Source organism: Chenopodium quinoa, unplaced genomic scaffold (genome assembly GCF_001683475.1).
Source record: "Chenopodium quinoa cultivar QQ74 unplaced genomic scaffold, ASM168347v1, whole genome shotgun sequence".
NCBI lineage: Eukaryota > Viridiplantae > Streptophyta > Magnoliopsida > Caryophyllales > Amaranthaceae > Chenopodium > Chenopodium quinoa.
The window spans coordinates 3,998,707-4,026,094 of NW_018744367.1; the positions used below are offsets into that span (position 1 = coordinate 3,998,707).

Sequence of the window (27,388 nt, forward strand, 5' to 3'; positions counted from 1 at the left end):
GTAATTAGAATAAATGGGAGAAAATTATAGAGTAACTAGATTAGTGTCTGTGCGATGCAGAGTAGTAATAGTCTTTTTTTTTACACAAGTAATAATCTTTTTCCCATAATTAATTGTGATATAATATAAAAATGAGGCAACTCATATGGAATAAATGAATGCAATGCAAATAGAAAAGTAATAATAAGGAAAAAAAATTTAAAATTACTATTGAGAAAAAAAAAAATTATTGTTGATTAGTTGTATTGTAATTATTTAAAAGTAATATACATTATATTACGTTATTGATAATGCATATTATTCCTAATAAAACTATACAATCTAGTGACTATATGACTAAAGACTTATTTATAAATGACCTTTAATAAACATGAAAATATTAATCAAATAACAGAATAAAATCTACAGTAAGACTACTAGCACTACATACATGTAAATATATAAATTACAAATAATATATCATCTTTATTTCTAATAAAATAATTTCAATAAAATAAATACTACTCAGACCATTAAAGACAAAAATAATCCACAATTAGGCAACACTAACCTATATTATTAATAGTACATTTTCTGTTTATGAATTGATGCTCTACATGAACATGATATCGTCGCTCTTTGTTATTATATAAAATTGTGTTTGAAGCTATCCAATAATTATTTTTGTTTATTGCCTTAAAAGTTTATTTGTAGATTATAGCTATTTATCGAAAAAAAAGGATACACAAGAAGATGTCACTTGTCACTACGTCCGACATATCCTTTACTAGGTAACTTATTTATAATGTCGAATGTAATAAATTTATTATATCAATCAGATATTTCAGCAAAAGAGAATAATTTTTTTTTTTTTGTGTATTTACTAAGATATTAATTTATTTAATCACGTAATAACAAAAAATTGATTGATATTTTCCTAGAATTAGACTTATGATATAGCTGTCGAACACAACATTTATTTCATAGTCATATTTAATACTCCATTAGTCTAAGAAACAAAATATTAGTGGTATTTGAAAAAAAAAAAATTAAAGTGATGTTTTATAAGTAATTTCTTTAATATCAATTATATGAATCAATTTTATTATTACTTTTTGGGAAAAATTCAATAATACTTCGTCTAAAAGATGTTCAGGCGGTAATGATTGTATCTTGTATCTGAACCAGTGGCTCACTTTTTCTATAATTTAAAAAGAGTTGGAATACATTTACGGTAAATGTGTATGGAAGAATTAAGAACACGAAATAAAAAGAAATACATTTTATGTAAAGATAATACATAAGATTTGGAATAATGTTATTAAAGTTGTATTATACAAATATTCTAAAAATAAAAGATTTTTGGCCAAAAGGGGAGGGGGAGTTTTGGAGGGAAAAAATAGCACCAGGAAGTGACACGTGTCATTCCTGGTGTCTGTTTTAGTATTATGTTATTGATTAAGTAAATTAGATGGTAATTAAGTAAACAGCTTTCCTCTAGCAAAAAAAATGAACGTGGTGGTTTTATTTAACCAAGAAGCTTTTAAAAGGGTTTTTTATTTTTATTTTATTTTTTTATTTTTTTGAAAAATGGTGCTATTAAAAGGTTTTTCTGATAAATTTTCCTTTTTTTTCATTTCCCCACCTGAGAATGAGGAAAGATGATTCTATGATAGTCATCCTTGAAATTATATTACCATTATACTAATTTTTTTTATTAACTAATTTTGATTTATTTTCTGATGTCAAAATTGATTCTAAATAATTTATATTATTTTTGAAATTTATTGATTAATTTTGAAATAATTTTTGAATTTTTTTTTTTATAATTTTCCTAATTAATTTTCAAAATTCAGTTTTTATTAATACTAAAATTAAAAATTAATTATTAATAGATTTTTCAAGTCTGCTTGGGATATTGTTAGGGAAGAGGTTACTACTGGTGTGCTGGATTTCTTCAGAACTAGTAAGATGCTAAGGCAGATTAATTGCACTACTCTCACTCTCATCCCAAGGTGGATCAGGCAACCAAGGTCACCCAATATATAGAGTAATTCCATGCTGCAATGTGGTTTGTAAAATCATTTCAAGAATGATTTGCAGTAGGTTAAAGGTGGTAACTTACCTCAAATGGGGATTTTAGATGTTAGTATCTCCTGGAGAATATCCTGACTTGGATTGGTCATGGTAACTTACCTCAAATGGGGATTTTAGCAGCATGGAAGGAATGGGGAAAAAGATTTAAAGCAGGGAAGCAGATGAAGGTTGGGTTTGCTATTTTGACTACGCTGGTGTACAACATCTGGTATGCAAGGAATAATGCATTCTGATCAAAGGCTGTCTATTCTCCTGAGAGGGTTGTGAAGAGGATTAAAGCTGAAGTTTGCCTTAGAACTCAGCGTTTAACTGATAGAAAATGGACCATAACTGATTGTAAATGGTTTTATAACTTGAAGAGTTCTGTACAGTAGTATAGCTGACTAGCTTTGTTTTTGGGGTTGGGCTGGTTTGAGTGGAGTTTGTTTCTTGGGGAGTAGTTGTGTTTTGGGGTTGTTTCTGTCCGATTCTTTGTGGTCGGATTTTGGGGATTCTCTAAGGGAACTCCTATTTTTGTGGTACATATTTTGCTCTTTGGTTTAATATATTACTTACCCAAAAAAAAAAAAAAAATAAATAAATAAAAAAAAATAAAGATTAAATTAATTATAAAAAAATAAAAAAAATAAAGATAATCTAAAAAAAATGTGAATTTACATTTATAATTAAGTTTAACATAAAAACTAAATAAAAAATCAGCCAATAATAAATTAGTATAATGGTAGTTATTCTTAAGGATGACTAGCATAGAATTTTCAGAGAAGGAGAATGGTTTCCTAATGTTTTCTTTCTTCTTATTAACAAAAAAAACACCGGGCTCAAGTTTTATTTACAGAAAAGAGTCAGGCAACAACACACACAAAGGCTTTAATGCATTAAGCACTAGTGGATTAGTTTAGATCCTACAAAAGCATGGCAATTACAAGAGAGTTTGGATGAATGTTACAGATCAGTATTTTATATAGCCTGAATCCTTCAACCACGGGAGCATCTCTTCTAAGCCTTCCTTCAAGCTTCTTGGGTTGTAACCAAGCTCTTTCTTTGCTTTCCCACATGAATACGCCCATTGATGCCGCAGCACAGCTACTGTCTGCTCCAAATTTTAACCACTCAAACGTCAAAGGTGTACAATTTTCAGGCAAAAAAATAAAAATAAAGAAAGGGAATAAAAGGCTGGGAAATAAAACATGAAATTAGACCGAGATAGCAGAGCATTTATATAACTGCTATCACATAAACTACAATACAGTAACTTGACGAAGACAAGCAGCACCAAAAGAAGTCAGACCCATGAATCATATTCATTTTATGAACATGCAATTTATATGCCTTTATCTAAAAGTGACACTCTTCTAGATTAACATAGAAGTGACCTGATCATCATAGGTTATGCATTTAAATTTTACCAAACAGATGGAGAGAAATTAACCAACTACTGAGAGTCTGGGATTGGTAAAATACCGGGGGACTGAGCAACGGCAAATTTCCAGTAACCCGTGATATAAGTACCGAGATCCATCCATAAGCCTCTATCATCCACATGGGAAGACTCAAACGGGGCTTACTCGTGTTGGTAAGGATAGCTGCAGCATCAAAAACATACTTGAATGATGCGTTCTCTCCAGTAAGTAAATATCGTTCACCAGGACGACCTTTTTCCATAGCTGCTATGTGTCCCTCCACCACATCATCAACATGAGTAAAAGAATATTTGTCATATCCAGGCCCAATATGTCCAGGTAGCCGCCAATTAAAGCGTTCAATTAACTGACAGGAGAAAATAAAAGAAAAAGTTAGGTAAGTTGATGAAGGGAGAAACCATAATACAATGTATACCAGCAAAGATGAAGGTTAGAACAAGCACCAAGCCCAGCAAACAACAAATGTATTCTGAGTTGTTTGACATAAGATACCTAATACGCAGCAGCTCATGCAGTACTTCAATTACATTTCCTATTGTAAATAAGATAAAAGATTTCTATCAATTCCAATCTTCCATACTGTGTAGCCAAAGTGCCAAACTTTCAGAACACCAAATTTTGGAAATAATTCAATCACGTCATTTTCTCAGTACAAATGATAAGTCACTTGCTACTATAGAATAAAGACTTGGGATATCCAAAATAGTAACACAATTCCATCAACAATCCTGTAATAGTAAAACCTCATCAACAGACCAACATATGGTGTAACAATGAGCATCATTACAGCCATGATTCCTCATCAAACTGCCAAAAGGACATATTTTCAGAGAAACAACATATATGATTGTATTCAATTACACTGTAATTGTCACAACCCCTTAGGACCCAACTGCCACTACGGATTTGAGAATGAAGATAATTGTCAATGCAAATATTAATGTGATTATTTCAACTATCTTCAGTATAATCCATGGAATGATCATTATAAGTATTGCCACTCTTAGATCTAGAATTCAGATAACTTGAATTCCAATAATTCAAAAAGAAACTTTGCAGTTCACCCTTAAAAAACCGACCGTTGTCATTCTCACAAATTTGGTTTACAATATCATACATACGGAATTACTGTCCTCTTTACTATCTATAAGTGAGAAATATTATCAGAGATGAAATTCCGAATGACACAAGCTAAATGATCAACATTACTGTAACTACTACAACGGTCATTATTTCCCCAACTACGAAAGTTTCTTTCCTGTATCATTTACGTTCAGTAGGTTGTCATAAAAAACAGTGATATTGATAGACACAGGCTTAGGATCTACAACTGCTAAATTGCTTCCAAGCAATCTGAACTAAACATAATATTGAAGCCTTTTTTATAAAAAATTAAAAAAATCTTGAAGCACTAATATTAAGATTGGTATAATGATTAATACCAAAATTTAGCTATTGTATGCAATTTTATTTTCCAATGTTAAATTTCATTTTGTGAATGATAATGATAATAATTTATAAACACCTAAGCCTGTTCACAAGCTTTTGAGCCGAGACAAGGATAGCTTAGGCTTGACTCGTGAAGATCTCCAGCCTTGCTTGAGCCGATTTTTGACCAAGCTGAGCATTGAGAAGTTCACAAGTAACCTTGGCTCGTGAACAACCCTAAATACAGCGGCCTACAGGGCAGACATTACAGAACATACAATATGTATGATTGTATCCAATTAAGCATAGCAGGTTGGCATAAAAATCAATGTTGCGATCATATTTTATGGCTTTGGTCAGAATTTAAGAACTGGCAAGAAATTTGTTCAAAATAAATTAAAATAATATAAGGTTGATGTTCATGCACGTATCAAATATTCACAATCAAAAACAACTAATAGTATAATCTACAGGAACCTAATTTGTTCCTAGTACCTATTTGATATATCTAATTCAGACACATAAACTGCTAACTTTCATACGATATGCTGATATATTTGGCTCCACACCCCTAAACCATGATCAACAGTTTTACGTGGTCAACCATTAGAAGTAATTAGATGCTATCAACCCAACGCCCCACCCCCCCCCCCCCCCCTCCTCACCACACACACACACACACTCTCAGAAAGTAAAACTTATCAAAGTAAGGATAATTTCAACAAGAGTCAGCGAAACATTGGAAAACTACGCAAATGGTCACACATTACTGCAGCCACAAGAATATAAGAGCAATAACCAGCAGTTGCAAGACCTAAATCCAAGTTGATCAATGACGCATTAGCATACACAAAAATCTAGTGATGAGAAGAGTGGAAGAGTGGGACCATGGAGGGGTTAAACGACCGAGAGGGAGACCGGAAATGACTTGGTTGGAAGAAGTTAGGAAGGATATGAAGTATATGGATTTGCATGAGGATGAGGCATTGGATCGTAAGGGATGGAGGAGGAAGATTTTTGTCGATGACTACACGGAATAATCAAATTTGGTTCATGTAGCCAACCCGACTTATGGGATTAAGGCTTTGATTGATTGATTGATAAACATTTCATCATTCAATATCTTTAACTTTTCTCACTCACCAATTTAGCTACAACATTTCCAGCCGTAAGCTTGCCAGAACCATAGATAACTCCTGGATAGACTGCAACAATTGGAACTTCCTCTGATGCAGCTTGTAATGCTATCTTATCAGCCGCTACCTTTGACCTCTCATAATCTGTACAATAGAACTTCTCATGGTGTACCTACAAATTAAATAAACAATTTCTATTTCGCTTAAAACCCAAGATTACAAAACTTTTAAGTGAAATTCACACATATACAACTACTGAACTATACATCAAAATTTTCACAGAATGTACCCATAAATTGAATTTTCTCAATAACACTATATTTGTAACAAATTATTTCCATTCGAGTAACATTCATATATAGTCCATAGTAACAAATTCAATTGGTAATACAGTAATTTAAGTTCAACCCACATTGCAATAATTGAATTATAGGGACATTTCCGATTAGTTTCTTATAGTATCATTTAAGATATATCAACATTTGCGACTATATATATTCATCAAATGCTATTTTCCTTATTTTACGAAATTATTACAAAATTGTCAACTGTATGTATTCAATCAATATATTACAAAATACAATGCTATTTTCCTTATTTTACGAAATTATTACAAAATTGTCAACTGTATGTATTCAATCAATATATTACAAAATACTTTGTATATCCTTCACCTGATTCTCATCAGCAATGACACCACCATCAGTAGGTCCAAGAGCAAAAAACGACGACGTATAGATAATCTTCTGAACCGATTCACTTTCTTTACAAGCTTGAATCACATTCTTCAATCCACCAACATTAACCTACAAAAACAAAAATAATAATCAATTAAAAGTCAAACATCAAAAACACTTAAATCAATGAAAAAATACATTTACAGAATCAAAATTGAAAATAATTGAATGATAGTGTAAAATACAGTGAAGAATCGAGAAGGATCAGGAAGCCAAGGCTCAACGAGAGCGGCGGAGTGGATGACGATGTCGCAACCGGAAACGGCGGTGATGAGTGACACAAAGTCGGTTGTATCGCCGAAGGAAAGATCAAAGTGGGTAGATGAAGAGGTGGTGGGAAGGGAAGAGAGGTTGCTGGAATGGCGGACGAAAGCTCGGACTGAGTAGCCATTGTTGAGTAAGGCGTGGCAGAGTTTGCTGCCTAAGAAACCTGATGCACCTGTTACTAGTACTTTTTTCTCCTTCATTTTGTATGTATTTTCTTTGTTTTTCTTATTCTTTTGTTGGAATGAGTAATGGTCCTGATGGATAATGGGTTTGATCTTTGTATTGTTGTGTGGGTCAACACGAGAGTTGATATTGGTCAATTTACGTGTAGACTGAGTGTGGAGAGGGTAATGGGAATGTCATTACAAGAATTAATAAAGAGATCGGCTTGCTCAATTTTAGATATTTATACCAAACGTTCCCTTTTTATAAGGAAATTTGTGAGGAACTAAGTACGATTTGTTTACTTTCATAAATTGCTACAAGCAATTCGTAGTTTATTCAATGATTTGTGTTCAAAACATGGAACAATATATACTAAGGTAGTTCACGACTTAGAAGTATGACTATAGTATGCAATAACAGTTTTTAACAAGATTGTTATCCTATATAGAGCAATTTAGCGAAAAATGAAAAGATGAAGTCAATTAAAAAAATAATAAGGTGTTCTCTTTAGCAAGTTCAGCTAGAGTTAATGGTGGAGTTGACTTTTAGAATCGAGTGGGACTGGTTACACGAATCCTATAGGTGGTGGGAATCAACCAATCAAAGAGGTAATAGTGCTTTGTAAGTCCTAAAATGGAAAAACTCCCTTTGTTTCATAATTATTTTCTCATTTCGAACCTTTACGTAAATTAAGAAAGGGAAAGATTTAGGTGATGGCATTAAATGCAGGGGCGGTGCGATCGGTGCGGCTGCATAGGCCCCCAAATATAAGTGGCCCCAAAATCAGATATATATTTAATACTTAAGATTAATGTCTAGAATTATATTGGTAACTCATTGGTAAAGGCTATGTAATATAACGCAGAAATCCAAGTTCGGCTCTTGGGATCTAAATTTTTGTTTCTTTTTACTGTACAGCTATACCCAACTTATTTATTAAGAGTATTTTTTATTTTTTTGGTTGTACAATTGTTCTCCACTATTTTTTAACGTCTAGTTTCTTAATATGTCGTATTTTAGCAACGATCCAACAGTCACTTTTTATTTACTTATTCTCTATCTCCTCTTTATTTTCTCTCCCCTCTGCTTTGTTCTTTGCTCTAAGATCTAAACATTCAATTATCGATTATCGAAAATTTAATCAAAGATTTCTTTGCTTCAACTAAAAAATCATTGTCTTTCTCGTACTGTGGACTCTTGGTAAGTTTTAAACTATAGTGGGCTTGCATTGATGGCAATTGAAAGTGATCTTTTGCATGAAATTGGCGTTTGAAAGTGTCATAGATGAGTTTGTATTAAAACATGCAAGAAGAGCTACTCTTTTTAAATAAAAATGTAGGATTACATTTTATGTTACTTTGTAAACTGAAACTCATAATATATTCAAGTAAACTTTTATATTAGTTATTATTTCTATTGTTTCAAATCTTGAAAAAGGCCCCAATTTTTTGAAGTCGCACATGACCCCGTTAATCTTTGTCACACCCTTGATTAAATGTGGATGAAGATTCTATCCATGTGACTGGTTTTCATTTTCCCCTTTTTTATGTATTCTATTGTGTATTTGAATGAGCCAATCACGTTTGAGGATACAAAATATACGAGGTCTTTTAAAGGGAGGTTAGTGAAGTATGAGTAAATGCATAATGAGGGGCATGGGGGTCATTACTTGTAAATGCATATTCTGAATTTAGAGTAGTACCATTGAGTGATCAATAATATCACTAGATGATCAAATAGTACCATTAAACATTCAGTGGTACTATGTATGTATGTAGTGGTACTATATATTCATTCTGTGCTACTAACTACGTGTAGAAATAGTATCACTATATAGTCAATGGTATTATATAAGCTTTCAATGATACATTTACAGATGCATAACAAACCTGCATTAGTACTTCCTCCAAATTCAAATAAACACCAATTAGATTACACATTAGCTCCATTGTCATCAATTTTTCTAAAAAGTACTCTCTATGTCCCTATTTCTTTGTCATAGTCAAAATGTGCTTTATTAAAGATTGAACCAAAAAATTGCAAGTGAATGATGGTATATTTGTCTTTTTCACTTTTATGAGTGTATGCAAGTGAGTTTAGTGGTGGGGGTATGTTGTTGTGTTTGGAAAAAGGACAATATTTAAAGGACACCCCAAAATGGAATATGGGACAAACAAATAGGGACAGAGAGATTAAAAGAATTAGAGAGTACATCTAAATAAACAATGTCATCCTTTCTATCGTCGGAATAGACTCCTAATCAACTTGCTAAAATGCCCTAAATTTAATCAAACATACAAAAACAAAGGAAAGAAAAATTAAACGTGCATGAAAAGAAAAACCTCGAATTTCGGAAAAATTGTTGAGGGCTTTTGTAGAGTAACAGTTGATGGTGTAGGAAATTGAAAAACCAAGGAAAATATTATTAGTTTTGGCTTGGATTTGAAGAGCAAGAAAGTTTGAAATTTTCGTAATTTAGGTGAGAGTTTCTAAAATCTCGAAGTTCAAGTTAGAAAAATCATTTAATTAAGGTATAAATCTAAGTTTTGGCTTGGATTTGAATAGAGAGGAAGGGGATAAAGAAAGAGAGAGGATGGTGAAATAATGTGAGAAGTAAATTGGGTGCTGGGGGAGTTGAATGAGTGCGGCTTCGATCTTTTGACTGATGTAAAAGGGGTAAAATTGAGACAATAATACAAATAAGAGTAGGGAGATTTAATTTAGAATAGAAAAAATTGGTTTTAATAGTCCTAACTTTGGACCACTTTCTTTTGATAATCCTAATTTTCGACTATTTTAAAAATCCCAACTTTAGGGTGCATTTTCTTTCAATAGGTCAGATGACTAGTGACCTGATGAAAGTGATAGGTTTTTTTTTTAAAACAAGAACTTTGCTACATGTCGAATGGTAATTGATCCAAAAAAATAAAAAATAAAATAAAAAAGAAAAAAAAAACCCGACCACCTCCCATCACAGCCCTTCCCTCTTCAACTCCCTTCCCAACCCCACCGAAAACCACCTTCTCCCTCCCCAGCCCCACGAAAAACCACCCCCTTCCCTTGAAACCACCCAGAGGTCGCAGCCCCACCCTCCTTCCCTCAAAACCACCTGCAACCCCACCCCCTTCCCCCGAAACAACCATTTTAAATCTCCCTTCCCCCGAAACCACCGCAGCCCCTCCCTCCCCCTTCCCTTGAAACCACCCAGAGGCCGCAGCCCCACCCTCCTTCCCTCAAAACCACCTGCAACCCCACCCCCTTCCCCCGAAACAACCATTTTAAATCTCCCTTCCCCCGAAACCACCGCAGCCCCTCCCTCCTTCCCCCCCCCCCCCCCCCCCGAAAAGAAAACTGACTAAATGACTATCTAATTCTACATCTATCTCATGATTTCAACTGTTGCTCTCATAGCATATTTAATGTGAAACGCTAAACTAGAATGCTAGATGAAAGAACAAGTTAAAAATTGGCATGTTCAAACTAGAATACTAGATCATTTAAGTTTGAGGTTAAGAAATGTAACAAAATAAACTTCATAGTTACATTACAAAAACCGGCATTTACATGTATACGACAACACATAATTCTCATACTATTATTATAGTACTCAGAATACTGTAAATATTAAATAACATTTATCTTTTACATAAGTTATTACAGATGATTTATCTCTGAAATAGCTTCTGGAGGGAGTCGCACTTCACAAACCACTGTACATTCTTTATAGGGGTAATATAAACACCAAAGTGAAGGCGTGCTACATAGCCTGCCTATTGCTTCAATCAGAGAAACAAAACTTCCAGAATTTTTGCCCTTTGCATTCAGTTTCTCACTCGTTTCACTGCATTCATGTTGCAGTGAGCATTTGTTGTTAGGAGGAACATCTCACTCTTTCAAAATCTAAAACATTCTCCATCCCCGGCAAAAGGTCAGACATATAAATCATAACCTTGAACGCCGTATGCATTTCATGGGATTAAAATGCATGGAATGTCTTCTTGTTGGAAATGGTGAATGACGTAAAGAGCTTAGAGGCCCTACATCCCATTCTTCTACGTTCTTTGGGACACACACATCAAAGAGAATTTGGCCAAGAACCCCATTAGCATTGATCCTTGGTGGGCTGGGTAGGCGAACAAGGCCAGGCTTCTCATCTTGGACTGATCCAACAGCTCCACCCCCATGATACTCAAATGAGCTTTTGGGCACAACGGGCTGTTCTGCCAGCTCAATTGAGAATTTCTTAAAAATGTCACTTGAGCTGGCCGCGGCAGTCCTTAGGTCCCTAAATGGTTCAGAAATCTCATCACAGGTACCCTCAAAACCCATAGTCCCTCCTTCGAGCCTCTGTATCCTTTGTGATTGGATGGCTGAAGCCTTTCTCAATAACTCAGTCACAGCACCCTTGTAATCAACTGAATGCTGTCGATAATGACCTGCAATTACAGAATTAAAGCTAAGCTTTAGCCACTATACCTCTGTTCATAATGTTTTACAATCAGGTGTGTCCAGAAAATGGATATTGCAGTTTTTTATGGCAAGGACTGATGAGATCCATAAATTACACACAGGTCCTTTACTATATGCATTTTACATTCAAGAGTATGCAATTGCATAGATGGAGTAACGTTCAGCATTTCATACTTCTAAAGCAAATGACTCATAGTACATCAATCCTAGAAGCACACACTTTGTGTTATGATAATGCAATTGCAGCAGCTGCAAACAGAACACTAGACAAATCAAATTTGCACTTTAACTCCCAACCAATCCAATTAGCACTAGTCAACTAGCAGAACACACCTTCCCGTTGCGTTTATTTAAAGCAGAAGTCATCTCCTGCAATCCAGTTAGCAACTTCTCTTGTGAGAGAGAAAAGTACATCTGATTGGAGATAGTAGATAAATTACTGAGTGAAAATGTAGAAATGATAAGAGATACGGAATAGCAGATAATACTATATCATGGAACAAGAGAAAGGTAGGGCGAAATAAGACTGGTGTCGTCACATGTCTGAATGTGATGCAATATCTAAAATAAGAGTATAATAAAATGTGGGATTCCTCAACAAAGAAAGCATGCAATATTGTGGGACGGAGGGAGTATTTCTTTTGTGTTTATGAGATTATAGATTAAAAGATGTACCGCGATACCGTTAAAAGGTATATAAAATGATGGGCTAGAGTGGCATGGGTCCACCTTGATCCTGCAGGAGTTAGCAAAAGCTTCACGACATGCAAAGAATTCTTGCTTCATCAGTGTTTCATGTAGAGACCAGAGAAGTGATGTAAGAAGTTTAATGGGCAAAGACGTGAAATTATAAGGAAGCCTTGCAATTTACACGTATTTTGCTGTTTGTGAAATGCTTGGGAGGAGAATGAAGAGCTCCAATAAAAATTATTGTGCTGCTAGAAGAGATTTTAAGCATGTAACAAATTTTGAAAATGCTGGCGGGCCCAGCCCACAAACTAGCCACTAGTGCTAGAAATCTTGGGTTTTTGTTCGTTAGTTTTTTAATAGTTGCTGACCGATCAAAAGAATAAAACCAATGAATGATAAGAGACTAAGATCACAACTCCTTTCCATAACCATGAGCAGTTGTTCAAAAAGATTATATACTCAGTTAGAAACAGACCTACATGGGGCGAACTGGTCCATTTCACTAGCTTAACATCACCACCAAGTTCCTGCAACCGATGTGCAAAATTGCAGATTGTTTCACAGGGAGCAAGATCAACATCTTCGGAGCACATTATGAGATATGGTGCACCCATGCTCTGCATCAAAATCAAATGTTACCCAAAGATAAAAACACAAAAGTAAATTAAACAGCAGAAAATTGATGATACGTACAATTGAAGAGTATAGAGTCTGCCAGTACTCAGCCCGTTGTGATTCAAACCTACTAAGGAAAAGGCCATCTAAACCAGAGGCAATTCCATTTGCTAACCACGACACAAATCTTGGTGGGTTTGATACTTTTAGCACCGATGGGTGAAGAACAAAACGTGTACCCAAGTCACTGGTAAAATCCACAGGACTGGAGTCATAAATGTGGCCGGCAACGTAATCTCTGACCGCTTGATAATTAATCTTCAATGAAAGGAAGTAAAATATGCATTGGTCATAAGCATAACTTGCATCTGATAGTTACATAAATGAAAAACTTAATTAAGGCTTAAATAAACATCTAGAAAACTAAATTTTAAGAGTTGTGCTTGAGTAGTGTAGAGAGAAAAACATACCTGATTGTCATGTTGGTCACACTTGCCCTCAATTATCTGCAAAAAGTAAAAATAATTCAATAGGTTGACACTATTAAAACCTAGAAAAATCCTAACGCGAGTAAAGTATGGAAACAATTGCAGAAAACAGTTTGGGAGGGGTTATGGGAAGGATTTCATTTGTCTCACACAAAGTTGGAGCCTTAATATTCTCCTTATCCAGAAGCACTTTGCGTCAACCTTCCATGTCTGAAATTCAGTTGCATGGTTCGAGAAAATGTGACCCCTCACCGCTCTCATAACATGCAAAATTTTTGGACACTCCAAGTGTACATTACAAAATATAATGTACATGTTAGGTTCAAGTATTTGCCCAAGTATCCGGATCGTTGAAGCTCAAAATTGAGATAAAGCCCAGGACGCTAGTTGAAAATCACAAAAATATCAAACCCTAGCAATCAACCAGCACGAAAGAGAGGAGAGAGAACAAAGACAATTGCTGCACAGAGTGAGAGAGAGAACCATTGAGACACTCTGCCAAAGATCACTGGAGCTACCCTCACACTGCATATACATCTAGTTTTTCATGGTAAATTTCACCATAAAGTTATAGATCAAGGAGTTTTCCTACCACCAAAAGCTCAAACATTTTGGTTCTTCATATGGTAGAAGCAGATTTCCTCACCAACTAACAGATATAAAGATTTCCTCAAATCCTAGCTCTAACAATTATTCAACTGTACTGCTTTTTTAGGAAGTTGATTAGCTTGACAAAAAGAGGCATTATCATTACAACAACAACAACAACAACAACAACAAAGCCTTAATACCAAAATGATTTGGGGTTGGCTAACATGAATCGTCGTAAGGAACCGTACAATATAAAGGGGCATAACAAGATATTCAATTGAAAGAGTTTAAAAAATAGTAAGTAAAGTGAGAAAAAAAGAGTATCCAAGAAAAATAAACGGAGTTTTAAAAGAGAACAAAAATAAAATTCAAGAAAGTTTTACAGAGGTGGTTAAACCGTTTTAAGGTAAGAAACATAAAGGTTTGAGAAAACTTTAGCAAAGGAAATCAATACAGTTCATACAACACTAATGGGATAAAATAACAAAAGTAAATACTAAGATAGATTTAGAAAGTATATATATAATTATGATACGTCGTTGACGTGAATTTTCTCCCTCCACATTTCCCAATCAAGCACCTATATTACTCAGACTTTTCAATTTACCTCAAGTACCCATGCCAGACACTCACTCAGACATGGACATGGGTATGACACTTGAACACTTCGTTTTAGTTAAAAATCATAGAAATTTTTAACAAAACGGCCAAGTTGGACACAAGTATGATATGGGTACCCAAGTCCGGGTAACATAGTCCAACACCATTATTTTTACAATCTTAAAGCACTCATGTCCCTCTTAATCACCCTCTTCAAAGTTTTCTTATGTCTTCCCCTACCTCTCGCGATCCCAATACTTTGTAATTCTTCAAACCTCCTTACTGGAGCGTCACTTAGTCTCCTTCTTACATGGCCAAACCATCTTAAGAGATTCTCCCTTATCTTGTACTCAATCGATGTAACCCCTACTTTCTTCGTAATTATTTCATTTCTCAACCGATCTTTTCTTGTATGGCCACACATCCTTCGCAACATACGCATCTCCGCCAAATTCATCTTATGCACGTGGCAATGCTTTATGACCCCACATTCTATGCCATGTAACAAAGCAAGCCTTATTGTCGTTCGGTGGAATTTCCCATTTAATCTATGGGGCACGTCGGGATTACATAAAAATAAAATAAAAACCCGTCCGCACTCATCCACTTCAACCAACCCGCTTTGATCCTATGAGCTACATCTCTATCCAATTCTCCACCCTTTTGAATAATGGATCCCAACAAAGACCTCAGCTTCGACAATCTTCCCATCCAAGGTGACCACCCATGCCTTATTGTTTCTCACACTACTAAACTTACATTCCAAATACTCCGTCTTACTTCTGCTTACCTTCAAGCCAAAGGACTCCAAAGTTCGTCTCCATAATTCCAACTTATTTTCCACGCCTTCTTTCGTCTCATCAATCAACACGATATCATCAGCAAACATCAGACACCATGGTATATCATCTTGAATCGAACTCCTCAACTCGTCCATGACTATTGCAAAAAGAAAAGGACTAAGTGTAGAACCCTGATGAATTCCAATTGTAATAGGGAACTCTTTAGTCTTCCCAACAATGGTCTGTGCTAGCTCCCTCATACATGTCCTTAATTATGACAATATATTTCCTCAAAACGCCTTTCCTTGTCAAAGCCCTCCAAAGAATCTCTCTCGGTACCTTATCATAAGCCTTCTCTAAATCAATAAAAACTATATGTAAATCCTTCTCCGCAATCAATCTTCCGGGCATAAATCCAAATTGGTTTTCCGAGATTTTCACAATTCTCCTTAACCTTTGTTCTATCACTCACTCCCAAAGTTTCATTGTGTGACTTATTAGTTTGATCTCTCGATAGTTTGCAAAATCTTGGACATCACCTTTGTTCTTATACAAAGTTATTTAAGTACTTCTCCTTCACTCCAAAGGCATCTTATTACATCCCCAAATCTTGTTGAAAAAAGAGGGATTATCATTAATGCAAATAATCTAGCTATTATTAGCTTGGGAGTACAACAACTAAGGACTTAAATACAGATAAAATGAGTTTTAAGGGGAAGCATCGAGATGAGTTTTATTTCACTTTTAGAGTATCTTTGCTAAGTGTGTATGCTCGATTTGATGATTTAATTGCATCAAATAACAATCTACATCATCTTCCCAGCATTCCTCCTCCCATCCCTCTATCTTAATTTTCAAATTATCAATTCTATAACACAAGGTTTTAGATATATGAAATAGATACCCTACCATATCTTTCTCTCGGCCCCTTGATTCGGTAACCAATTCCATGAGCAAGATGAGATGTCTGGATTTATTGTTTCAAGGTATGCAAACACAGGAATGAAAACATAACCCTAGCCTCTAGGCACTGTACATTAGCATTTAGTTCCATACTCAATTCCTGAACCTAAAAACTAAATTATCTTCAGAAATATAGGAGATAGTTATCTAACACTACAATTCACCAGTGTTTGCTCCTCCCTTCCCTTTCTCCAAGCTTCACACCATTTCCCCCCTCCCCCCTTCTCCTCTCTCCCTCCCTCCCTCCCCTTATAGACTACAGTTTAGACAAAAAGTTAAGACATATCATGTCTTCCAACAATTGGAAATATCAAGGGAATACAAAGTTTAAATATTGATCATTTTTTTATTAAATGTCCATATATAAAGACTATAAGTTGTCTAAAGAAGATGACAGAAATTAGGGGTTTAATAAAAAGGATCTATAATATATTAAAGATAATGAAAAAGACATAAAAGGAAGCCTTCCTATGTAGCAAAATCTGAAGAAATCTCATCAGAACTCTTGGCATTCTGGCTTTACCAAAACTCAATGTCCATACAAACTATAGCATATGAAAAACAGTTATGCAGTAGATAATGTGTTTGAACAGGCACAATCCCAACACAGCTATAGATATGACCTATGTTACATGGACTGGGGTACCCATGTCCGGGTATGTGTCCAAGCATCCGACTTGGCTATTTTGTGAAAAAAAAATCCATGTTTTTGAACCAAAAGTGAAGCATCCAAGTGTCATACCCATGTACTTGAGGTGAAATGAAGAGTCCATGTAGCATAGGATATGACTACAGCATCAAGCTAAAATCAAGAATTCATGAATTGGAACAAGCACTTTGATGCCTCTGTAAAATAGCCATGAGGTTATATGAAAAAAGTTACCAGATATGATGCATCCACAATGTGAATTGGACCCGTCACTGTGCACTCGGACACTTCCATTAAGAGAGGAGAGGAAAAAAGAGGAGAAGCATGAAAGAAAAACACATCTTGTTCGAAGACCACCGTTAATATAGAGAAGATGGAGAGAAGAAGACTACCATTAATTGGGAGAATTTACCGAGGAAGAATTAAAAAAAAAAAAAAAAAAAAAAAAAGGGGTGGACGTAATGAAAATTTTGTAACTTTTGTAATATATAATTTATCTATATAAATTTAAGTGATGTATTGACATGTCCCCGTACCCGTGTCCAAATATCGAACAAAATCCCCGTGTCCTAAAAATCTAGAACTTGCCGGTTCGGACACTTGGACATGTGTCCGTGTCCAACACCCGTTCCCGAGTCCATGTAACAAATGGGATGATTGGGCAAAGTAAAATCAACTATAAAATTGGAACATTCTAACTGCAAGCAATCTTCCCCATAAGACTCTTGAACCTTCACAGAGAACATAACAAACTCATAAAGAAATATCGATCAAGTATATATTTCCTCTAAGTAGATAGAGAGGGATTACATCTTAGCTTGATATGTATCTCATAATAAAAAAATAATTAATAAATAAAAACCTTTGTAGCTACTCTCTATGTTAAAAAAAATTATGGGGTTCTTCTGAGCCATGAGCCATGAGCCATTAATTTAAGCCCCTCTCCCAACCAGGGTAAAAAAAATCATGGAAATTAACTGGAAAAAACAGTTAGATTTCATAGTTCAGACATCTTAATTCAATTTTTAAACAACTGTTCCTACAATTTGTAATTTGTATAGATCATGGGCCTTTGACAAAACACTAGAATAAATTCCTAAAGAAACCCACCTCCCAATCCTTGCTTTACCTTACTTATAGTAAGCAATGAAAAAATATGGAAAAGCCAGGTACCTAAAGTAAGGGTTGCTCAAATGTTCATAACTTAAGTGTAGAAGAAAAATCTATAGACTAACACTAACACTTCATCACCCTTTTGCTGACGCCCTTTACCTACTGCTTATCAGGGAAATGATTGCAAGTCTACCAATAATATTACTCAGAACCTCTATAATCACATAGTTAAGCCTCGTAATTTTGACTCCTTTGTGAGGGTCACCTTTTTATTGATTAAATTTTTACAAGAAAGACACAGGTCTAAATCGGATAAGTTTCCATAATTGAACTACTAACATATATAAGAAAAACTTGAGCTTGTATGCAATATATTTTCTGAAGTTATGTTCACTATCCCAGAATATTATTTCGAACAAAAAGAAAAATGTTTAAGAAAAAAGTTCAGAGTACATTGATTTAAAGCAACCTGTTCCAATATATGAAAAAGAAGTATCCAAAAACAGAATACCTGCAGAACTTTATACATGCAAGCCTTTGGGCCGCCGGAAAAGGAAGCAAAGACAACAGGGCGCGGACTTTTCTTCAAGTCCTACATAACAACACAGCCATCTGTCAGTATAATATGCAAGTTCCATATAATATTAATCTTCAAAAAAAAGCACGAGGATAACATGTTTATACCACGAATCCATCACATGGAGACAATCATGAATCTATACTATTTTATTAAACGGTGTTGCCTTTCTATACTACAAGTATTTCTACACATGATGCGTGCATAAAATTTTATTTGCAAAGCCACATACAAAAACTACGTAGTCTTAAAAATAATTTCTATCAATGTTAATACATGTATAATGATTAGATTTAACATAATTAAGGGGTTAAAAACTTAAAACAAACTACACACCTTACATGCACACACACACGAGGATGTTTAATTTATTGTAATCTTTATCTATATGATATTTTATGGTATGTTGATTTATGTTTCTAAATTAACGAGTCATCTCTAAGAGTACGAAACTAAATAGTACTTCCATCCTTTATTATTTGTTCCATTTTCTTTTTTGGGTGTCCTAATTTACTATTCCCATTTCATTTTTCTCTTTACTTTTTCTTTTATTTTAGTCCCACAAATACTTACTTGCACAGAATTATATGCAAACGGCTAAGGGGCAAGTAAACAAGGACAAAGGATGTAATTAGACTTTACTATCAACTTTAAACTTATAATTATAAGTATCTTAACGATCTTGTGTTACTAATATAATTACATACAATAGAACCAAGCATATATATGCTAAGCTTGGGCTAGTAGATAGGAGAGCGGTTCGATCCCCACAAGGGACAATTTGGGGGAAAAGCCCATGAGGGGTTCTTTTTACCAACCAAAAAATAAAAACATTATTGGTAAAAAGATAGTATTACAAAGCAGCTTAGAAGACTTACACTCTGTCCATTCTTAACTATTTGTCCCATTTGTCTTTTTGCACATTTTTCAATATTTAAGCATCAATATCTTGAACCAAGCATTATAAAAATTTATTAAAAAATGATATTTTGAAACTACACATTGAGACAAATCTAGGAAGTTCCCAAATGAACATGTACATTTTCTCATACTGATAAATAAAAAAAAATTATAGAAAAAAAATTCTCAAAGTTAAAGTTACTCTCTTCTAAGATCCCAAATGGGATAGACAAAATGAAACGAAAGGAGTACAACATTAGCTTTATATGTACTCAAATGTTTCATTATAATATCTCAAAGGTAATTTGAAGCAAATATAACCCAAAAAAAAAAAAAAAGATAATATACTTCTCATCGCCTCATCATGTAGGTTTTTATTAATAACCAAATTTGACATGAGTAAGGGTACAGTAAAGTTCAAAAATTAGACATCATGTCCTCAAAAGTTAGCTTATACAACAGAGATTATATCTGTAGGCATTGGCGCATTGCCTTTCACAAACTCTCTTTCACGTGCAACCTCCCTTTTGACAGCTCATTATGGATATATTGTGCCATGAACATATACAAGACTAGCCATTGTGCTTCCTTATCTTCCAGCATTTAAAAGATATACAACCGATAGAGAATGCCATGAACCCTCAATTAATTTAAAAAAGCGCTAGTCAGAAATGTCGAAGAGAACCAAAGTTTATCAAAATTTACACTAGGGATTTATTGTATGTAGTACAGGCAGAAGACACGTTCTCCTCAAAAGACCAGTATACTACTGAATTACTAACCTTTATAAGCTCGTCCAGAATGCCTACAGCCAACAAGGTTGCCTTCTCAGGGAAGAATCTGCAGAACAGCAAGTAAATTACATGAAGCCACTACATGTTAGATAAGCAATTAGCAATAGCATTCAATAAACAAAAAGTCTCACAGCAAGATATTGACGAAAACACAGAAACTTGTTAGTCACTGCAAATTTCTACTCACCCTCCGTTCCTTTCTTTTTTCTTTTTTTTTTTTTTTTTCTTTCTCTCTCACAAAATGATTCCAAATGGTAAAAACAATAAGGAATGGAGGAAGTACAATAAAAGCATTACATCTTTCTGAGATCTTCTTTCAAGACACTAATAGAAAGAGATTACACAGGATACGTTAGCACATGGTCAGAAGGAAACTCTTCAGTCTTTACCCTTCTTCTCACCATTTTGTAATATATAGAGTTGTCCAACAAAATTAGATATCAGGATAAGATAATAAAATGATATATGCATGCACACCTCTATAAACTTATCATTGATCATATCCCAGCCCATGTTCGTGCATGTATTCTTTTTGGGGGGTCCCAAATGTTGTGTCTGTTTCTAAAAATAGCACATAATCATTACTTATTTTTTATCTTTCCCATACAAAATACACATATACTCAAAAAATCATTACTTACTTTTTCTCTTTTTCATACAATATTCTCTACTTTTTATTATTCCCATACAATATTCTCTACTTTTTATCTTTCCAATATAATATTTCCCTACTTCCATCATTCTCCTTAATTACCATGTTTTTTGAGAAACAGGCACGAAATTATGGAACGGAGGGAGTATTAGATATTTTGGCGCTACTACATACTTATCATATTACTTATTACAAAGGAAATGTATCATGTGAAGCAAACTTAGGGATAACTAAACTTCCTATAACATTATACAGTCAATGTCCATTTAAATAAAAATAAAATCATTACACTTCAAATTTTAATATGAATATGAGTCCATAGCTCAGACAGATCTCTAATAGTTCAGTGCACCCTTACAGCAACACCACAATACAAGTGACGTAGGAGTATGAATAAACAGATCGCAAGTTATGCGATAAAGTAAACATAGACCACACACAATATATACCACCATGACCAAGTAATTTATTGGGGATCAATTATACTTATATTAAACAAAAAACTGCAAGGAGTGCATATTCCTTGGTTTTTTAAATGTTGACATGAAGCTAAATTACCAAATGCCCTCAACTGATTGCAAATAATGAAACTATTTAATCAAGATGCATAACTCCTTTGAAAACAAAATATAAATTAGAATCAAAGGTATACAAACAATACTATTCAAGCCAAAATTACAATCACACATCAAATGAACCATTAGAAATATCGGATCATGACGAGACGAGTATAACTGCTTAGACATGCCGACCGAAGGTTCTAGTCTGATGATTATAAGCTACTCAACTTAAAACTGCTAATACAACCATTCCGAATTAGACCAGAACATCAATTCACTCACAATTATCAAAAGAAACATTCAAGAATAACCCAATAATCCAAAACAAATGGTCAATTTCAGTATATGAACAACATAATTCCACATCCCACCTACAATTACTCAATTAATCAAAGAACACCAAACAAAATAATTAAATTAAATAACAAAAATAATCCAAAGTCAAAGCTAAAATATTACAAACTTCAGCTACAAAATTCAACAAGCTACAACTAAAAAAACAATTAAATTGAAGAAGAAAAGCAAAATTGGATGAAATTGAGCTTACGAATTGAGGAATTGAGAGTGACAAATAAGAGAATCCCAACCCAAAGAAGCGTAAAGATCGATGTAATGCTTCAAATGTCTCTCTTCACTAGACATCCAAGCAAATACAACTACAATTCCATCACTTTTCCTTCCATTATCTCTCCTCCCCCAATAATACCTCCCACCAAAACCCCACATCTTTATTTATTTTTTTTCCTGGATAATTGCCAAAAAGCACACAAATTTTGCAATATTTAAAATACCCAGATAAATATTTCGAAAGTTTGATCAAGATTGCTTTAAACCCAGTTGGATTTTGCCCATTTTTTAATGGAATTCTGGTTTGACGGGGAAGAAGAGCAGAACTTTGGGAAGCTCTTTCTCTTACACACATACACTTTGGATTTTCTCTTTTTTTATTTATTTATTTATTATTTTATATATATATATATATATATATGGGTGTTTCGTGTTTGCAGTTTATGTTTTGGGTTGTTTTTGATATTATCGGGATTAAGATTACAAATGAAAGCCAGATATGTGAAATCCAAGAAATTTACTCAAAAAAAAAAAAAAAAAAAAAAAAAAAAAAAAACATGACGTTTTAGAAGAAGATTAGTTTCGCCGTTGCCTGAATTGGTGATGTGAGGTCTTGATCGTTGTGCCACATCTTTGACATGTCATTAATTTTACTCTCTCTGATTTTTTTTCAAGTATATTACTTCGACCGATAGTTTGACACACGAATTACATACCAAAATATTTTAGAAACCATTAGTTAATATAAAATGTTTGAAAATATACATTATGGCCATATTTGGTAAATGGCTTTTTGGTTAGTTTTTGGCTTTTGGCTTTTTTATGGTCAAACAGCCAAAAAAAGTGTTTGGTAATTAGTTTTTCATTCAGCGAAAAAGTTGGCTTTTAAGCCAAAATGAAAAAGTTGATTTGAGTAGCTTTTTTTGTTGGTTATTGGCTTGTTGGCATACAAATCATTTAATAAACAGCCAACATCTAAATTTACCAATCACTTTTATAAACAGCCAATTTCAAAAGCCATTATAAATTGCCAAACATTCTAGCTTGTCAAACAAGCCAAGTGAACCAACCAACCGCCAACAACCATTTGCCAAACAAGGCCTATGACTAATCCAATATTCTCTCCCTTTTCATAATAATCACAACATTTTAATTGACACACATGTTAATGTACAATTTTAACCATTAATATTTGTAATTATTTTATTAGTAAAAAGCATAAAAGTTTGATATAATGAATATCTAATATCATATTATATTATATCATCTATAACTAATACTAAAATAGCAACCGTTGACATCATACTATCCTAACATTAGCCACATGTCATGTTGTCAATAAAATTTGGAAACTTTGAAAAATACCACCTTGTATTGTTCACATTTTGTACGATACCACCTCAAGTTTTTTTATCATATATTACCACCTAGTTTTCACAAAAACCTAAAAAACTCCCACCACTTTTGCCCGACTCCCCTATATGACGTCATGGTGGGTCCCACTACCAATTGTTCCTCTCTTTTCCCTCGATTCTCACCTCTATTCTTCCTTCTTCTTCCTTTTTGTCTAATTTTAATATCAATTTGCAAATCAATTAGGCGTTATTTAGGGTTTTTATTCGCTGATTTGTTCTTCAAGCCAAACGACAATGCAAAATCGAGGGCATAATTGGTTAATTGGGATGATTAGGGAAGAAGAAAGGTGAAATTCGAAGGAAAATTGGTTAGTAGGACCCACCGTGACGTCATATAGGGGAGTCGGGCAAAAGTGGTGGGAGTTTTTTAGTTTTTGAGAAAACTAGGTGTTAACATACAAAAAAAAAAAAAAAAAAAAAAAAAAAAAAAAAAAAAAAAAACCTTGAGGTGGCATTGTACAAAATGTGAACAATACATGGTGGTATTTTTCAAAGTTTCCTTACAAAATTTTCCTCCAAAACTATAAATGATGTCTATTTTGTTTTATTATTAAAACTAGGTTAGAACCCGTGCGATGCACAGTTTATATTAAATCTATTTTTATAATTTGTACATTTTTAAAAAAATAGATAAATACTAGATTAGTGCCAGTACGTCGTACGATGATGATAAATAATTTAACCTAATTTATATTATATGAAATTAATCATTATCATATGTTTTTCATTTAGTGGGATAATAAAAGTTTACTTGTTCTTTTCTTTCTCGTAATGTATTTATTTCGTAATCAAATGAGTGTTTTGAATTAATCAAAGAATCAATATAGTTTTGTATGCGGCCAAAGAATTTTTTTTGAATATATTATCAATACCTCTTCATCCAGAAATAACATCTCAATGCTATATATTATAGTCAATTGGATTATCAAAGGTTGGTGGCTTCCATAAGCGTATTATTCGTATCTTAATTGTCATATTTTCCTTCATTGGAGTTATGTCTTCAATGAAATCATATTGTTGTGCGGACATTTTCATATATCCTGCAAGATGAGAAAAGTTATTACCGAATAATCTTAATAATTGACATCAATATGAGTAAAACCAAATTGCAAATTGAACGGTCGAAAAAAAATGCAATGCACGTACATATATTAAAACAAAATGTCAATCACTTTGAATAATTATTGCTTTTTTTATTTACACCTATCATCAAAATTAAATAGGAGGGAATTTTGGATAATTAAATAGGAGGGAATTTTGGATAATGTAACGTGAATACAATTCACTTTAGCATTAAGTCCAAAAGTCAGTCACTTTTCATTTTGATAGTTTCCATATTCATAGGTTATAGCTTATTTTTTGAATGGATATAGGTTATCTAGTGAACTTTGATAGTTTTTGTATTTATAGGCCAATAACAGTAGTAGAGTATGCATTATTATCTTATACATGTTATTATACATATGTAGTATAGTTTTTTTAAAAAATAAAAAAATCATTGATGACATCATACATCAAAATGGCGGGAAATTTTTTAATGAGAAAGCGACACATATGATAGGGAGGGGGATGTATGATGTCAGCAACGCTTTGTTCTAGTAATTGTTAATAGATAAATAAGAATTATGCACCTTGTACAAAAATATCTATACTCTTAAAATTTTAGATTTTCATTACAATTATGATATAATACCTTTTCAACGTCGCCTAATACATATTTCAATGTAGGAGTCTATTTATTAGTGTGCTACTTAAAATTATTTTATTTTTCAAGGAAAAATTGATAGGTTGTAGTTGTAATGTAGAAGCTTCTAATATTCAAATTTCAAAATTATTATAAATGATAGCTCTACCAAAAAAAAAAAAAAAAAAAAAAAAAAAAAAAAACAGATGCAATCATCCTTGCATTTACGAGGGAAAATTTTTATTATGAAAGTGACATGTGGACAGTGATGACGTCAGCAACGTTTTGTTTTAATAATAGTTAATAGATTGGATTATCAAAGCTTGATGGCTTCCATAAGCGTATTATTCGTATTTTAATTGTCATATTTTCCTTCATTGGAGTTATGTCTTCAATGAACTCATATTGTTATGTAGACATTTTCATATATCCTGCAAGATGAGAAAAGTGATTACCGAATAATCATAGTAATTGACATCAATATGAGTAAAACCAATTTGCAAATTGAACTGTTGAAAAAAAAATTGCAATGCACGTACATATATTAAAACAAAATGTCAATCACTTTGGATAATTATTGCTATTTTTATTTACACCTATCATCACAATTAAATAGGAGGGAATTTTGGATAATGTAATGTGAATACAATTCACTTTAACTTTAAGTCAAAAAGTCAATCACTTTTCATTTTGATAGTTTTCGTATTCATAGGTTATAGCTTATTTTTTGAATGGATATAAGTTATCTTATGAACTTTGATAGTTTATGTATTTATAGGCCAACAACAGTAGTAGAGTATGTATTATTATCTTATACATGTTATTATACATATTTAGTGTAGTTTTTTTTAAAAATAAAAAATAAAACAATCATTGATGACATCATACATCAAAATGACGGGAATTTTTTTAATGAGAAAGCAACACATATGATAGGGAGGGGGATGTATGATGTCAGCAACGTTTTGTTTTAGTAATTGTTAATAGATTAATAAGAATTATGCACCTTGTAAAAAAAATATTTGTACTTTTTAGATTTTCATTAAAATTATGATATAATACCTGTTCAATGTCGCCTAATACATATTTCAATGTAGGAGTCTATTTATTAGTGTGCTATTTAAAATTATTTTATTTTTTAAGGATAAATTGATAGGTTGTAGTTGTAATGTAGAAGCTTCTAATATTAATTTCAAAATTATTAAATATGATAGTTCCACAAAAAACAAAAAACAATCAGCAACGTTTTGTTTTAGTTATAGTTAATAGACTCTGTTTAATTATACTTTTATTAGTATCGGTTTTCGAAAAAAATCTAGGCACCCTTTCATCATTCAATTTTCTATGAGCTCTAAATCTTTTTTTTTTAATATTTGATATATTATTTGTTTCGGGAACTTTTTTTGTTTTTAATTTTGTTATGAAAAAATAGCAAACTTAGAAATTTTATTTGTTCAAATCGTGTGTTGCATGAGACTAATCCACTATCACTAATAAATAAAGCCGGTCTCGCAGTCAGGTCACGAGACAACAACACTTGGCATTTTAGTTTTTCGCTAAGTGTCAATCCACGTAGGCTACAAATAGATATTATTGTGATTTGATTAGATTCCATTTTTAATTAGATTGGATAGATTTGTTTAGGATAAAAAAAGTATACATAAAATAATTTATAATTCTTTTTAGTACAGTAAATCTTTTGCATACTCCTGATTTACAGTATATTAATGTAAATCAGGTAGCTCATACGTGCCAAGTTATTTCCTCTAAAGTGATCTACACTGCTAGAGGAGAGAGAAAGTGAAACCATGAAACAACAAATAAAAAAATTGTTATTAGAGAAAAGGGAACTCTTACCTCCATTCTTCGATCGTCTACAGTGAAATTGTCAAATCAATTAAATTTCTCAAATTGCAAAAACCTCATGGTTTACTACAATAGTACTATGGTGAAGGTATATTATTCAGACTCCATTAATAAAATTTTTTTTGGAGAAATTGAAGATTCCATTGAAATCGACCTAAATTGTGCAATTATAGAAGACGAAA

At 33.2% G+C, this 27,388-nt stretch overlaps 2 protein-coding genes across 2 annotated transcripts; both read right to left on the bottom strand.

Moving 5' to 3' along the window:
- Window positions 1-2,776: 2,776 nt before the first annotated feature.
- Window positions 2,777-7,561, bottom strand: LOC110696565 (putative dihydroflavonol 4-reductase). The gene is made up of 5 exons (XM_021873902.1): window positions 6,984-7,561; window positions 6,736-6,867; window positions 6,069-6,233; window positions 3,538-3,843; window positions 2,777-3,166 (listed from the first exon to the last, which is right to left on the bottom strand). Exons 1-5 carry the CDS (start codon window positions 7,263-7,265, stop codon window positions 3,026-3,028), a joined length of 1,026 nt encoding a protein of 341 aa, XP_021729594.1. The 5' UTR covers window positions 7,266-7,561; the 3' UTR covers window positions 2,777-3,025.
- A 3,141-nt stretch (window positions 7,562-10,702) lies between these two features.
- Window positions 10,703-22,755, bottom strand: LOC110696567. Its single transcript, XM_021873904.1, has 7 exons — window positions 22,222-22,755; window positions 20,451-20,508; window positions 18,703-18,783; window positions 13,476-13,511; window positions 13,084-13,323; window positions 12,866-13,007; window positions 10,703-11,666 (listed from the first exon to the last, which is right to left on the bottom strand). Exons 1-7 carry the CDS (start codon window positions 22,398-22,400, stop codon window positions 11,173-11,175), a joined length of 1,230 nt encoding a protein of 409 aa, XP_021729596.1. The 5' UTR covers window positions 22,401-22,755; the 3' UTR covers window positions 10,703-11,172.
- Window positions 22,756-27,388: the final 4,633 nt, after the last annotated feature.

Bases quoted from the DNA above. Each gene is read 5' to 3' on its own strand.
- LOC110696565 (XM_021873902.1), bottom strand. From the start codon at position 7,265: ATGAAGGAGAAAAAAGTACTAGTAACAGGTGCATCAGGTTTCTTAGGC. The intron at 3,844-6,068 runs GTGAGTGAGAAA...TTCTCCTGTCAG, and splicing joins GAAATGTTGTAGCTAAATTG to TTAATTGAACGCTTTAATTG. The intron at 3,167-3,537 runs GTATTTTACCAA...AATTTGGAGCAG, and splicing joins TGCCGTTGCTCAGTCCCCCG to ACAGTAGCTGTGCTGCGGCA.
- LOC110696567 (XM_021873904.1), bottom strand. From the start codon at position 22,400: ATGTGGGGTTTTGGTGGGAGGTATTATTGGGGGAGGAGAGATAATGGA. The intron at 13,512-18,702 runs GTATTCTGTTTT...TACTTTTTGCAG, and splicing joins GCATGTATAAAGTTCTGCAG to ATAATTGAGGGCAAGTGTGA. The intron at 11,667-12,865 runs GTCTGTTTCTAA...CTGTAATTGCAG, and splicing joins GACCAGTTCGCCCCATGTAG to GTCATTATCGACAGCATTCA.